Genomic DNA, 15,981 nt, shown 5'->3' with positions numbered 1-15,981 from the left:
AGAGTAAAGCTGTTTATTGCAGAAGTGAGTGCCCCCATCACTGATTAGCATTCTAGGGACACCGAACTTGCTAAAGATATGTTTCTGGAGGAACTTCAGCACCGTTTTAGTATCATTGATGGGTGTGCCAATGGCCTCAACCCATTTTGATACATAATCAACTGCCACCAGAATATAAGTGTTTGAGTATGATGGTGGGAAAGGTCCCATGAAGTCAATTCCCCATACGTCAAACAACTCAATCTCCAAGATTCCTTGTTGAGGCATGGCGTAACCATGAGGCAGATTGCCAGCTCTTTGGCAACTGTCACAGTTAAGTACAAACTCTCGGGAATCTTTATAGAGTACGGGCCAATAGAAGCCACATTGGAGGACCTTGGTGGCTGTTCGCTCACCTCCGAAATGGCCTCCGTATTGTGATCCATGGCAATGCCATAGGATCCTCTGTGCTTCTTCTCTAGGCACACACCTACGGATTATTCCGTCTGCACATCTCTTAAAGAGATAGGGTTCATCCCACAAGTAGTACTTTGCATCAGTAATTAATTTCTTCTTTTGTATCCTGTTGTACTCCTTGGGTATGAACCTTGCAGCTTTATAGTTTGCAATATCGACAAACCATGGTGCTTCCTGAATGGCAAATAAATGCTCATCAGGAAACGTCTCAGAGATCTCAAGAAAGGGGAGGGACGTCCCTTCCACTGGCTCTATCCGGGACAGATGATCAGCCACTTGGTTCTCTGTCCCTTTTCTGTCTCCTATTTCTATATCAAACTCTTGCAGAAGCAATACCCATCTGATGAGCCTGGGTTTTGAATCCTGCTTTGTGAGTAGATATTTAAGAGCAGCATGGTCAGTATACACAATCACTTTTGATCCTACTAAGTATGATCTGAACTTGTCAATGGCGTAAACCACTGCAAGTAATTCTTTTTCTGTGGTTGTGTAATTTTTCTGGGCATCATTTAAAACGCGACTGGCATAATAAATGACATGCAGAAGCTTGTCATGCCTCTGTCCCAATACTGCACCAATGGCATGATCACTGGCATCACACATTAGCTCAAATGGTAACGTCCAGTCTGGTGCAGAAATGATTGGTGCTGTGACCAGCTTAGCTTTCAGCGTTTCAAACGCCTGCAGGCACTCTGTGTCAAACACAAATGGCGTGTCAGCAGCTAGCAGATTGCTTAGAGGTTTTGCGATTTTTGAAAAATCCTTTATAAACCTCCTATAGAATCCTGCATGCCCCAGAAAGCTTCTGATTGCCTTAACATTGGCAGGTGGTGGTAATTTTTCAATTACCTCTATTTTTGCTTGATCCACCTCTATTCCCTTGTTTGAGATTTTATGCCCAAGGACAATTCCTTCAGTCACCATGAAGTGACACTTTTCCCAGTTTAAAACTAGGTTAGTCTCTTGGCATCTTTTCAGAACAAGTTTCAGGTGATCAAGACAGGAGCTGAATGAGTCTCCATATACTGAGAAGTCATCCATGAAGACTTCCAGAAATTTTTCCACCATATCAGAGAAAATAGAGAGCATGCATCTCTGGAAGGTTGCAGGCGCATTACATAGCCCAAATGGCATCCTTCTATAAGCAAACACTCCGGATGGACATGTGAATGCTGTTTTCTCTTGATCCTGGGGATCTACTGCAATCTGGTTATAGCCTGAGTAGCCATCCAAAAAGCAGTAATAATCATGACCTGCTAGTCTTTCTAGCATCTGGTCTATGAATGGTAAAGAAAAATGATCCTTTCTGGTGGCTGTATTGAGCCTTCTGTAGTCAATACACATGCGCCACCCTGTAACTGTTCTCGTAGGAACCAGTTCATTCTTTTCATTATGAATCACTGTCATGCCTCCCTTTTTTGGGACGACTTGGACAGGGCTCACCCATGGGCTATTAGAAATAGGATAAATAATCCCAGCCTCTAGTAATTTGGTGACCTCTTTCTGCACCACTTCCTTCATGGCTGGATTTAGCCGCCTCTGTGGTTGAACCACTGGTTTGGCATTATCCTCCAATAGGATTTTGTGCATGCATCTAGCTGGGCTTATGCCCTTAAGGTCACCTATGGACCACCCAAGAGCTGTCTTGTGTGTCCTTAGCACTTGAATAAGTGCTTCCTCTTCCTGTGAATTTAAAGCAGAGCTTATGATCACTGGAAAAGTATCACCTTCTCCCAGAAATGCATATTTCAAGGATAGTGGTAATGGCTTGAGCTCGGGTTTAGGAGGTTTTTCCTCTTCCAGAAGAAATTTCAGAGGCTCTTTCATGTCCTCTGAGTCCTCCAAATCAGGCTGAACATCTTTAAAGATATGTTCCAACTTTGATTCGAGACTCTCAGCCATGTTGATCTCTTCTACCAAAGAGTCAATAAGATCAACTTTCATGCAGTCTGTTGATGTGTCTGGATGCTGCATGGCTTTGACAGTGTTCAACTTGAACTCATCATCATTGACTCTCAGGGTTATTTCCCCCTGTTGGACGTCAATGAGGGATCGTCCAGTTGCTAGGAAGGGTCTTCCTAGAATGAGAGTAGCACTCTTGTGCTCCTCCATCTCCAGCACAACAAAGTCAGTGAGAAAGGCGAATGGCCCAACTCTGACAATCATGTCTTCAATCACGCCTGATGGGTATTTAGTAGAACCATCAGCAAGTTGGAGACATATCCGGGTTGGTTTAACTTCTTCAGTTAAGCCAAGCTTTCTGATAGTGGATGCAGGTATTAGGTTGATGCTTGCCCCAAGATCGCATAAAGCTGTCTTGGTGCAATTACCTTCTAATATGCATGGTATCAGAAAACTCCCAGGGTCTTTAAGCTTTTCAGGAAAGCTTTTCAGAATGACTGCACTGCATTCTTCAGTGAGGAGAACTCTTTCTGTTTCTCTCCAATCCTTCTTATGACTCAAGATCTCTTTCATGAACTTGGCATAAGAAGGTATTTGCTCAAGTGCTTCTGCAAATGGAATCTTTATTTCAAGAGTCCTGAGATAATCTGCAAAGCGAGCAAATTGCTTATCCTGCTCCTCTTTCCGGAGTTTTTGAGGATAAGGTATCTTGGCTTTATATTCTTCAACCTTAGTTGCTGCAGGTTTATTGTCTACAGAAGTGGTTGAAGAAGCCTTTTTAGAGGGGTTGTTATCAGCATTTGTATGTGTCTGATCTCTCACTGGCAATTGAGTGCCAGAGTTAGAAACTGGAGTGACGTTGGACGCCAACTCCTTGTCTGTTCCTGGCGTCTGAACGCCAGAATTGTGCCCATTTTGGGCGTTCAGTGCCAGATCTTGCCCAGTTTGGGCGTTCAACGCCAGATCATTGCCTATTTCTGGCGTTGAACGCCAGTTCTGCCTTGTTTCTGGCGTTGAATGCCAGTTTTGGGCATGGTCTGGGCGTTCAGCGCCAGCCTTCCACCAATTTTCTGGCGTTTTAGTGCCAGAATTATTTTTCCCTGGGCTCTTACTGTCCTCAGGTGAATTTTGGGTGGTTTGCTCATTCCTTAGCTTTTTGCTGCCTTGAGGTGGGGTATTCAATGTTTTCCCACTTCTTAATTGAACTGCTTGGCATTCTTCTGTTATTTGTCTTGACAGCTGCTGCTTTGTTTGCTTAAACTGTTCTTCCATATGTATATTAGCCATCCTTGTCTCTTGTAGTCTATCTTTGAATTCGGCTAATTGCTTTGTTAGAAAGTCCAATTGCTGGTTGAATTCAGCAGCTTGTTTCGCAGGACTGAGTTCAGCAGTTGCTGTTTTAACCTCTTCTTTCATGGAAGGGTCACTGCTTAGGTACAGATGCTGATTCTTGGCAACTGTATCAATGAGTTCTTGCGCCTCTTCAATTGTCTTTCTCATGTGGATAGATCCACCAGCTGAGTAATCTAGAGACATCTGAGCTCCTTCTGCAAGCCCATAGTAGAAGATGTCTAACTGAACCCACTCTGAAAACATTTCAGAGGGGCATTTTCTTAGCATCTCTCTGTATCTCTCCCAGGCATCATAAAGAGATTCATTATCTCCCTGTTTAAAGCCTTGGATGTCCAGCCTTAGCTGTGTCATCCGTTTTGGGGAAAAGTATTCATTCAAGAATTTTTCTGTCAGCTATTTCCATGTCCTTATGCTGGCCTTAGGTTGGTTATTTAACCACCTCTTAGCTTGATCTTTTACAGCAAATGGAAACAGTAATAGTCTGTAGATATCCTGATCTATTTCTTTATCATGTACTGTGTCAGCAATTTGTAAAAATTGTGCCAGAAACTCTGTAGGTTCTTCCTGTGGAAGACCGGAATACTGGCAACTTTGCTGCACCATGATAATGAGCTGAGGATTCAGCTCAAAGCTACTGACTCCAATGGAGGGTATGCAGATACTACTCCCATATGAAGCAGTAGAGGGGTTAGAATATGACCCCAGAGTCCTCCTGGACTGTTCATTTCCGCTTAGGTCCATGATGGAGAAAGGGAGATGATGTAAAATAGAGAAAATATTTTTATTTATTTATTTATTAATTTATTTCAAAAATAAAATAAAATAAATAAAAGTGGGTGAAGATTTTCGAAAAATTGAGGAGAGAGAAAGTGGTTAGGAAGTTTTTAAAAAAATCTGAATTTTAAAAATTGATTTTCGAAAAAGATGCTTTAAAATAGAGAGAAAAGATATTTTTAAATTTTAAGAAGAGAGAAAAACAATAAGATAGCATAAGATTTAAAATTTTTAGATCTAATGCTCCTTGTTTTCGAAATTTTTTTTTTTGGGGGGGAAAACACCAAGGAACACTAAACTTAAAAATTTTAAGATCAAGACACAAGGAAAACTCAAGAACACTTTGAAGACTCACAAGAACACAAGAACACAAAGGAAGAACACCAAACTTAAAATTTTTTTGAAAACCAAGATAAATTTTCGAATTTTTTTTTTTTTTTGAAAAATCAACAAGAAAACACCAAACTTAAAGTTTGGCACAGGATTTAATAGAAAAAAATATTTTTGAAAAAGATTTTAAAAATATGATAGCCAATTACCATGAACATAAACACCACGTTCTAACTAATTGAGCTATAAATTTAAAGTGTTTTAACAAGGGATAAATAATAAAAGACTCTAAACTAAAAAAAGAAAATTTTTTCCTAATCTAAGCAACAAAATAAACCGTTAGTTGTCCAAACACGAACAATCCCCGGCAACGGCGCCAAAAACTTGGTGCACAAATTGTGAATCACACTTTTCACAACTCGTACCACTAACCAGCAAGTGCACTGGGTCGTCCAAGTAATACCTTACGTGAGTAAGGGTCGAATCCCACAGAGATTATTGGATTGAAGAAATCTATGGTTATTTTGTAAATCTTAGTCAGGAAGTCAATTATGTTTATCAGTTGAATTGCAAATAAACAAGAGAGCATGGATTAAAGGTTACTTGTTATGCAGTAATGGAGAATATGTTGGAGTTTTGGAGATGCTTTGTCTTCTGAATCTCTGCTTTCCTCTGTCTTCTTGTTCACGCACGCACGTCCTCCTATGGCAAGCTGTGTGTTGGTGGATCACCGTTGTCAATGGCTACCTTCCATCCTTCCAGTGAAAACTACACTCACGCGCTCTGTCACAACACGGCTAATCACCGGTTGGTTCTCGATCCGGTTGGAATAGAATCCCTTGATTCCTTTGAGTTTGTCACTAACGCCCAGCCTTCAGGAGTTTGAAGCTCGTCACAGTCATTCAATCCTTGAATCCTACTCGGAATACCACAGACAAGGTTTAGACTTTCCGGATTCTCATGAATGCCGCCATCAATTCTAGCTTATACCACGAAGATTCTGATTAAGAGATCTAAAAGATACTCATTCAATCTGATATAGAACGGAGGTGGTTGTCAGGCACACGTTCATGGGTTGAGAATGGTGATGAGTGTCACGAATCATCACCTTCATCATAGTTAAGCGCGAATGAACATCTTAGATAGGAACAAGCGTGTTTGAATAGAAAACAGAAATACTTGCATTAATTCATCGAGACACAGCAGAGCTCCTCACCCCCAACAATGGAGTTTAGAGACTCATGCCGTCAAAGAGTACAAAGTTTAGATCGAAAAATGTCATGAGATGCAAAATAAGTCTCTAAAAGTTGTTTAAATACTAAACTAGTAGCCTAGGTTTACAAAAAATAAGTAAACTATGATGGATGATGCAGAGATCCACTTCTGGGGCCCACTTGGTGTGTGCTGGGGCTGAGATTTAAGCAATTCACGTGCAGAGGCCATTTGTGGAGTTGAACGCCAATTTTTGTGCCAGTTTGGGCGTTCAACTCCAGCTTTTGATCCTTTTCTGGCGCTGGACGCCAGAATTGGGCAGAGAACTGGCGTTGAACGCCAGTTTACGTCATCTATTCTTGTGCAAAGTATGGACTATTATATATTGCTGGAAAGCCCTGGATGTCTACTTTTCAACGCAATTGGAAGCATGCCATTTCGAGTTCTGTAGCTCCAGAAAATCCACTTTGAGTGCAGGAAGGTCAGAATCCAACAGCATCAGCAGCCCTTTTTCAGCCTGAATCAGATTTTTGCTCAACTCCTTCAATTTCAGCCAAAAAAATACCTGAAATCACAGAAAAACACACAACTCATAGTAAAGTCCAGAAATATGAATTTTCCTAAAAACTAATGAAAATAGACTAAAAACTAACTAGAACATACTCAAAACTATATGAAATTAACCCCAAAAAGCGTATAAAATATCCGCTCATCAATAGGCTCGTACTCGCACGCATACGTGGGAGGCAGAAGCTACCATATGCAATGGGGGTTATACGTGGAGCACGCGTACGCGTGGGCGTACGTTTTTCGAAAAATTTTACTAAGTCTGAAACCTGCAGATTCACCATTTTAAACCTCAAACTTCTGACGCGCATAACTTTTCTGTTTTAAACCATTTTTCCTCCGTTCTTCGAACGGCGTAAACTTTATAGACCCAATTTTTATACAAAATAAGTTTGAGATCATTTGAGGATTCGGAAGTCAAGTTATGCTTTGCCGAAATTCGTCAAAAAACCAATTTTCATAAAAACTTTAAAACCTCCATTTCTCAAAGAATCCAACTCAAACCTGATATGCTATATCCCAAAACCAACACAACATAACCTTACTATTACCACAATGATCCTTCCAAGCCTACCATATCTCAACTTAACAAATTCATGCATCAATATCTCATATACATCAATAAATTCAACATTTTCTTATTCAATATACATATTTACACATATCACCATCATCCGACCACTTATCATTCATTCCACACAAACCAAAACCAGCACATGATCCTTATCAAGGTTACTAAGCATTAACATACACATACGTTCCAACCTATCCTATGGTCACCTAGCCTACGTTTTCACAGAACATTACATATTAAATACGCAAAACCTAAACCATACCTTGGCTGATTTCCACGTACTAACCAAGGCAACCCACTTAGTCAAAAAGGCAAGACTTTAATCACCAAGATTAAACTCTAACTCCACCAAGCTCTCAAATCAAGCTTCCAATGATTCCAAGGTCTCCATATCATGCATTCATACACCTAACACATATATATACATACATATACCCAACAATTCAATCAACATAATCCAAACAAGAAATAACTAGGGTTTAGGACTCTCACTGTGCCCACGGACTAAACGAACTAAATCCGTCAAGCTCCACAAGCTAAATTGAACCTAGAGTACCAAATTAAACAAAATCTCAACATGGGTTCTCTTTAATTTCAAAAATTGAGGAATAGAGAGGCTGGGGTGAGATTGAAGCTTACCTATGAAATTGATCCGATAGAATCGTAGAGTTCGATGCAGTGGACGCGTGGCCGCAAACGGTGCAGCGATCGAAGCTTAGATGGAGAAGTTATGGTGGATTGATGTTGTGGTGAGGGTTTGGAAACTCTCCTCTCCCCTTGGTTGTTCAGCGTGCTTCTTTGTTGAATGGGGAAGGAGATGAGCTTTTGCCCATTTAAGTGATGGGTCGGGTTGGGCCCACAGGCCCAGTTTGGACCCGATTCAACCAGTTCGGCCCGTTCGGTCTAATCTTGGGCCAAATTCTTTAAAATTAGTGTCAAAATTCTTGTCTTAAAAGGCTCTATCTTATTTTAATATAAGATTTTCATTTCTAATTTTTCTTATTAAAATTTAATTTATTAACTAAATATTTACTAATTTTAGCAGGGTTTACATCCTACCCACCTAATTAAGAATTTTGTCCTCAAAATTCAGATTCAGTTACCTGAAAAGAGGTGTGGGTAGTCCTTCCGCATATCTGACTCAAGCTTTCAAGTATGCTCTTCAATACCAGCCCGATTCTAAGCTACTTTCACTAAAGATACCTCCTTTTCGCATAATCACTTGATACTGGTGTCATCAATCCTAACCGGAGTTACTGGTAGTGTCAAATCTTCCCTCACTTCAATCGATTCTGGTTCCAGAACATGAGTTGCATCAGGGCTGTATTTACGAAGCTGCGACACATAAAACATGTCGTGCAGGTTTGAAAGATGCAGCGGTAAAGCGATCCTATAAGCCACTGGTCGAATTCTCTTCAAGATCTCAAACAGTCCAATGTAACGGGGATTTAGTTTCTTAGTCTTAATGGCTCTTCCCACTCCGGTGGTTGGAGTAACTTTCAGAAAGATGTGTTCTCCTTCCTTAAACTCCAAAGGCTTTCGAATTTGATCATCATAGCTCTTCTGACGACTTTGAGCTATAAGCATTCGGCTACGGATCTTCTTTATCTGCTTCGTGGTCCAGCTATCATCTCAAGCCCTAACAAGATCCTTTCTCCAGCTTCATACCAGCATAGCAAAGATTGACATTTCCTACCATACAGAGCCTCATACGGAGCTATTTCGATGCTCGCATGGTGGCTGTTGTTATAAGCAAACTCTACTAGGGGCATATATCGATCCCAGCTCACCGGTTGGTCCAAAACACAAGCTCTCAGCATATTCTCCAAAGTCTGGATTGTTCTTTCTGACTGACCATCTGTATGAGGGTGATATGCAGTGTTTAGACTCAATTGAGTGCCAATGCTCGCTGAAAGGCTCCCCAAAACCTTGATGTGAATTGAGGATCCCAGTCGGATATAATAGTGGAAGGTACGCCGTGTAACCTCACAATTTCCTTAATGTATAGCCGCATAGTGCACGAAATTGTGATCTCCAGGCTCGAACAAATCCTGGTAATGGCTCCAGAGATTGGTGCTCTGATCTTAATTCATAATTGTCACAACTTCGATACAACTAACCAGCAAGTGCACTGGATCGTCCAAGTAATACCTTACGTGAGTAAGGGTCGAATCCCACGGAGATTGTTGGTATGAAGCAAGCTATGGTCACCTTGTAAATCTCAGTCAGGCGGATATAAAGTGATAATGTTGTTTTCGAATGTTATATAATAAAATAGGGATAGAGATACTTATGTAAATCACTGGTAGGAATTTCAGATAAGCGAATGGAGATGCTTTTCGTTCCTCTGAACCTCTGCTTTCCTGCTATCTTCATCCAATCAATCTTACTCCTTTCCATGGCTGGCTTTATGTGATACATCACCACTGTCAATGGCTACTTTCGGTCATCTCTCGGGAAAATGATCCAATGCCCTGTCACGGCACGGCTAATCGTCTGGAGGCATCACCCTTGTCAATGGCTTCATCTTATCCTCTCAGTGAATAATATGCTCACGCACCCTGTCACGGCACGGCTATTCATCTGTCGGTTCTCGATCATGCTGGAATAGGATTTACTATCCTTTTGCGTCTGTCACTAACGCCCTGCAATCGCGAGTTAGGAGCTCGTCACAGTCATTCAATCATTGAATCCTACTCGGAATACCACGGACAAGGTTTAGACTTTCCGGATTCTCTTGAATGCCGCCATCATTCTAGCTTACGCCACGAAGATTCTGGTTAGGAGATCTAAGAGATACTCATTCTAGCTTAATTCATGTAGAACAGAAGTGTTTGTCAGGCACGCGTTCATAAGGGAGAAGGATGATGAGCGTCACACATAATCATCACCTTCATCACGTTCTTGGGTGCGAATGGATATCTTAGAAGAGAAATAATAAGAATTGAATAGAAAACAGTAGTACTTTGCATTAATCTTTGAGGAACAGCAGAGCTCCACACCTTAATCTATGGAGTGTAGAAACTCTACCGTATGAAAATACATAAGTGAAGGTCCAGGCATGGCCGAGATGGCCAGCCCCCTAAAACGTGATCAAAGGATCATAAGGTAATCCAAAGATAATCCAAAGATGCCTAATACAATAGTAAGAGGTCCTATTTATAATAAACTAGTCACTAGGGTTTACATGAGTAAGTAATTGATGCATAAATCCACTTCTGGGGCCCACTTGGTGTGTGCTTGGGCTTGGGCTTGAGTGTTACACGTGCAGAGGCCATTTGTGGAGTTGAACGCCAAGTTCTGTGCCAGTTTGGGCGTTCAACTCTGGTTTTGGATCCTTTTCTGGCGCTGGACTCCAGATTTGGGCAGAAGGCTGGCGTTGAACGCCAGTTTACGTCGTCAATTCTTGGCCAAAGTATGGACTATTATATATTTCTGGAAAGCCCTGGATGTCTACTTTCCAACGCAATTGGAAGCGCGCCATTTTGAGTTCTGTAGCTCCAGAAAATCCACTTTGAGTGCAGGGAGGTCAGAATCCAACAGCATCAGCAGTCCTTTTTCAACCTCTGAATCTGATTTCTGCTCAAGTCCCTCAATTTCAGCCAGAAAATACCTGAAATCACAGAAAAACACACAAACTCATAGTAAAGTCCAGAAATGTGAATTTAACATAAAATCTATTAAGAACATCCCTAAAAGTAACTAGATCCTACTAAAAACATACTAAAAACAATGTCAAAAAGCGTATAAATTATCCGCTCATCACAACACCAAACTTAAATTGTTGCTTGTCCCCAAGCAACTGAAAATCAAAATAGGATAAAAAGAATAGAATATACTATAAATTCCAAACTATCAATGAAACAGAGCTTCAATCATATGAGCGGGACTTATAGCTTTTTGCCTCTTGAATAGTTTTGGCATCTCACTTTATCCATTGAGGTTCAGAATGATTGGCATCTATAGGAACTTCAGATTTCGAATAGTGTTATTGACTCTCCTAGTTCAGTATGATGATTCTTGAACACAGCTTCTTTATGAGTCTTGGCCGTGGCCCTAAGCACTTTGTTTTCCAGTATTACCACCGGATACATAAATGCCACAGACACATAATTGGGTGAACCTTTTCAGATTGTGACTCAGCTTTGCTAAAGTCCCCAATTAGAGGTGTCCAGGGTTCTTAAGCACACTCTTTGTTTTTGCTTTGGACCTTGACTTTAACCGCTCAGTCTCAAGTTTTCACTTGACACCTACACGCCACAAGCACATGGTTAGGGACAGCTTGGTTTAGCCGCTTAGACCAGGATTTTATTCCTTTAGGCCCTCCTATCCACTGATGCTCAAAGCCTTGGGATCCTTTTTATTTGCCCTTGCCTTTTGGTTTTAAGGGTTATTGGCTTTTTCTGCTTGCTTTTTCTTTTTCTTTCTATTTTTTTTTCGCCTATTTTTTTTTTCTGCAAGCTTTGTTCTTTGCTGCTTTTTCTTGCTTCAAGAATCATTTTTATGATTTTTCAAATTATCAAATAACATGTCTCCTAGTCATCATTCTTTCAAGAGCCAACATATTTAACATTCTTAAACAACAACTTCAAAATACATATGCACTGTTCAAGCATACATTCAGAAAACAAGAAGCATTGTCACCACATCAATATAATTAAACTAAGTTCAAGGATAAATTCGAAACTCATGTACTTCTTGTTCTTTTGAATTAAAACATTTTTCTTTTAAGAGAGGTGATGGATTCATAGGACATTCATATCTTTAAGACAAAGTTACTAACTACTAATGATCATGTACTGAAGGCACAAACATAGATAAGCACATAACATGGAAAACGAAAAACAGAGAAAGCAAGAACAAGGAATGAGTCCACCTTAGTGATGTCCTTGAGCTCTTCTATGTCTCTTCCTTGTCTTGGCTGCTCCTCCTTCATTGCTTTTAGATCTTCTCTGATTTCATGAAGGATGATGGAGTGCTCTTGATGTTCCACCCTTAGTTGCTTCCAATAATTGTGTGGAAGAAAATGTATCCCCTGAGGTATCTCAGGGATCTCTTGATTTGCAGTCAAATGTTCTACCACTGAGCTATAGATCCTTTACATAATTGTTTTACCACACCAAACTTAGAATGTTGCTCGCCCTCGAGCAAAAGAAGAAGGAATAGATGAAGAAGAAGATGTGGAAATAAAAACTAGGATTATGAGGAGGTAAAGTGGGGATCCTGTGGGGTCCACAGATCCTGAGATGATCCTGTGGTGTCCACAGATCCTGAGGTGTCAAGGCATTTACATCCCTGCACCAATTTAGGCATGCAAAATGCCCTTGCACACAACTCTGGGCGTTTCAGCGCCAGGTTGGTGCCCATTTTGGGCGTTCAACGCCCCTTTGCTGCCATTTCTGGCGTTGAACGCCAGAACCATGCTTGTTCTGGGCGTTCAGTGCCAGGCAGATGCTCCTCCAGGGTGTGATTTTTCTTCTGCTGTTTTTTTTTATTCCGTTTTTGATTTTTTTTTTATTTTGTGACTCCACATGATCATGAACCTAAGAAAACATGGAAAACAATAAAAATAAGAATTAGATAAACATTGGGTTGCCTCCCAACAAGCGCTTCTTTAATGTCAATAGCTTGACAATGAGCTCTCATGGAGCCTCACAGATGTGCAGAGCTTTGTTGAGACTCTCCAACACCAAACTTAGAGTTTGGATATGGGAGTTCAACACCAAACTTAGAGTTTGGTTGTGGCCTCCCAACACCAAACTTAGAGTTTGACTGTGGGGGCTCTGGTTGACTCTGCTTGGAGAGAAGCTTTTTCTGCTTCCTCTCCATGGTTGCAGAGGGAGATCCTTGAGTTTTAAACACAAGGGAGTCCTCATTCCATTGAAGGACTATTTCACCTCTGTCAACATCAATCACAGCTCTTGCTGTGGCCAGGAAAGGTCTTCCTAGGATGATGGATTCATCCTCTTTCTTTCCAGTATCCAGGACTATGAAATCAGCAGGGATGTAAAGGCCCTCAACTTTTACCAATACATCTTCTACGTGTCCATAAGCCTGTCTTCTTGAGCTGTCTGCCATCTCTAGTGAGATTTTAGCAGCTTGCACCCCATAGATTCCCAGTTTCTCTATTACAGAGAGGGGCATGAGGTTTATTCCTGAACCAAGGTCACACAGAGCCTTAAAGATCATGGTGCCTATGGTACAGGGTATTATGAACTTTTCAGGATCCTGTCTCTTCTGAGGCAATGTCAGTTGATCCAGATCACTTAGTTCATTGATGAACAAGGGAGGTTCAACTTCCCAAGCATCAATGCCAAATAATTTGGCATTCAGCTTCATGATTGCACCAAGAAACTTGGCAGTTTGCTCTTCAGTGACATCCTCATTCTCTTCAGAAGATGAATACTCATCAGAGCTCATGAAGGGCATAAGGAGGTTCAATGGGATCTCTATGGTCTCTAGATGAGCCTCAGAGTCCTTTGGTTCCTCAGAGGGAAACTCCTTATTGACCACTGGACGTCCCAGGGGGTCTTCCTCCTTGGGATTCACGTCCTCTCCTCTCCTCACAGGTTCGGCCATGGCGCTTATGTCAATGGCCTTGCACTCTCCTTTTGGGTTCTCTTCTGTATTGCTTGGGAGAGTACTAGGAGGATTTCAGTGATCCTTTTACTCAGCTGGCCCACTTGTGCTTCCAGATTTCTAATGGAAGACCTTGTTTCATTCATGAAACTTACAGTGGCCTTAGATAGATCAGAGACTAGATTTGCTAAATTAGAAGCATTTTGTTCAGAGTTCTCTGTCTGTTGCTGAGTTGATGATGGAAAAGGCTTGCTATTGCTAAACCTGTTTCTTCCACCATTATTAAAGCCTTGTTGAGGCTTTTGATCATTCCATGAGAAATTTGGATGATTTCTCCATGTTGAGTTATAGGTGTTTCCATAAGGTTCACCTAAGTAATTCACCTCTGCTATTGCAGGGTTCTCAGGATCATAGGCTTCTTCTTCAGAAGATGCCTCTTGAGTACTGTTGGATGCAGCTTGCATTCCATGCAGACTCTGAGAGATCATATTGACTTGCTGAGTCAATATTTTATTCTGAGCCAAGATGGCATTCAGAGTATCAACTTCAAGAACTCCCTTCTTCATAGGCGTCCCATTGATTACAGGATTCCTTTCAGAAGTGTACATGAACTGGTTATTAGCAACCATGTCAATGAGTTCTTGAGCTTTTGCAGGCGTTTTCTTTAGGTGAATGGATCCACCTGCAGAAGTGTCCAGTGACATCTTTGATAGCTCAGATAAACCATCATAGAATATATCCAGGATGGTCCATTCTGAAAGCATGTCAGAAGGACACTTTTTGGTCAACTGTTTGTATCTTTCCCAAGCTTCATAGAGAGATTCACCTTCTTTCTGTCTGAAGGTTTGAACATCAGCTCTAAGCTTGCTCAGCTTTTGAGGAGGAAAGTACTTGGCTAAGAAAGCCGTGACCAGCTTATCCCAAGAGTTCAGGCTGTCTTTAGGTTGAGAATCCAACCATAATCTAGCTCTGTCTCTTACAGCAAAAGGGAAAAGCATGAGCCTGTAGACTTCAGGATCTATTCCATTAGTCTTAACAGCATCACATATCTGCAAGAATTCAGTTAAGAACTGAAAAGGATCTTCAGATGGAAGTCCATGAAACTTGCAGTTCTGCTGCATCAGAGAAACTAATTGAGGTTTCAGCTCAAAGTTGTTTGCTCCAATGGCAGGAATGGAGATGCTTCTTCCATGTAAATTGGAATTAGGTGCAGTAAAGTCACCAAGCATCCTCCTTGCATTATTATTATTTTCGGCTGCCATCTCCTCTTCCTGTTCGAAAATTTCTGAAAGGTTTTCTCTGGATTGTTGTATTTTAGTTTCTCTTTAATTTTCTCTTCAGAGTCCTTTCAGGTTCTGGATCTGCTTCCACAAGAATGTTCTTATCCTTGCTCCTGCTCATAATACAAGGAAGAATGGACAGAAAAATGATAATAATAATAATAATAGAGATCCTTTATACCACAGTATAGGGATCCCTTATGTGAGTAGAAGAAAAGAGGAAGAAATTCGAACACAGATAGAAGAGGGGGTTCGAATTTGGTGATGATGTGAGGAAGAGATGTTAGTTAATGAATGAATAAATAGAATAGGATGAGAGAGAAGGAGGGAATTTTCGAAAATCATTTTTGAAAAGGGGTTAGTGATTTTTGAAAATGGTTTTTGAAAAATTAGTTAGTATTTTTCGAAAATTTTTTTTTTGAAATAAAAAAAATAAAGATAATTAGTTAATTAAAAAGAAATTTTTGAAAAAGGGGAGGATATTTTCGAAAATTGAGAGGGAGAGTTAGTTAGGTGGTTTTGAAAAAGTTAAGAAACAAACAAAAAGTTAGTTAGTTAGTTGAAACAAATTTTGAAAAGATAAGAAGTTAGGAAGTTAGAAAAGATATTTTGAAAAGATATTTTTGAAAAAGATAAGATAAGAAGATATTTTTTGAAAAGATATGATAGGAATTAGTTTTGAAAAAGATTTGATTTTTAAAATCACAATTAATGACTTGATTCATAAGAAATCACAAGATATGATTCTAGAACTTAAAGTTTGAATCTTTCTTAACAAGCAAGTAACAAACTTCAAATTTTTGAATCAAAACATTAATTGATTAGTTATTTTCGAAAATTTTATATAAAAATAAGAAAAAGATTTTTGAAAAATATTTTTGAAATTTTCGAAAATAACCATGAATTTTGAAAAAGATTTGATTTTTGAAAAAGATTTTGAAAAAGATAAGATTT

At 40.2% G+C, this 15,981-nt stretch overlaps 1 protein-coding gene and 1 non-coding gene across 2 annotated transcripts; one reads left to right on the top strand and one right to left on the bottom strand.

Moving 5' to 3' along the window:
- Window positions 1-8,386: 8,386 nt before the first annotated feature.
- On the bottom strand, window positions 8,387-8,755 carry LOC148566618 (uncharacterized). The gene has a single exon (XM_088484343.1). It carries the CDS (start codon window positions 8,753-8,755, stop codon window positions 8,387-8,389), a length of 369 nt encoding a protein of 122 aa, XP_088340469.1.
- A 5,750-nt stretch (window positions 8,756-14,505) lies between these two features.
- LOC148566617 (small nucleolar RNA R71) lies at window positions 14,506-14,613 on the top strand. The gene has a single exon (XR_015882565.1). It is a non-coding gene; the product is annotated as a small nucleolar RNA R71 (small nucleolar RNA).
- Window positions 14,614-15,981: the final 1,368 nt, after the last annotated feature.

The sequence above is a fragment of the Arachis ipaensis genome, chromosome B4, assembly GCF_059453495.1.
Source record: "Arachis ipaensis isolate K30076 ecotype BB chromosome B4, ASM5945349v1, whole genome shotgun sequence".
NCBI lineage: Eukaryota > Viridiplantae > Streptophyta > Magnoliopsida > Fabales > Fabaceae > Arachis > Arachis ipaensis.
This window is presented reverse-complemented; position numbering and strand designations above follow the sequence as displayed.

What these genes read in the sequence shown, in the direction of transcription:
- LOC148566618 (XM_088484343.1), bottom strand. Translation starts at nt 8,755, where the DNA reads ATGCTTATAGCTCAAAGTCGTCAGAAGAGCTATGATGATCAAATTCGA.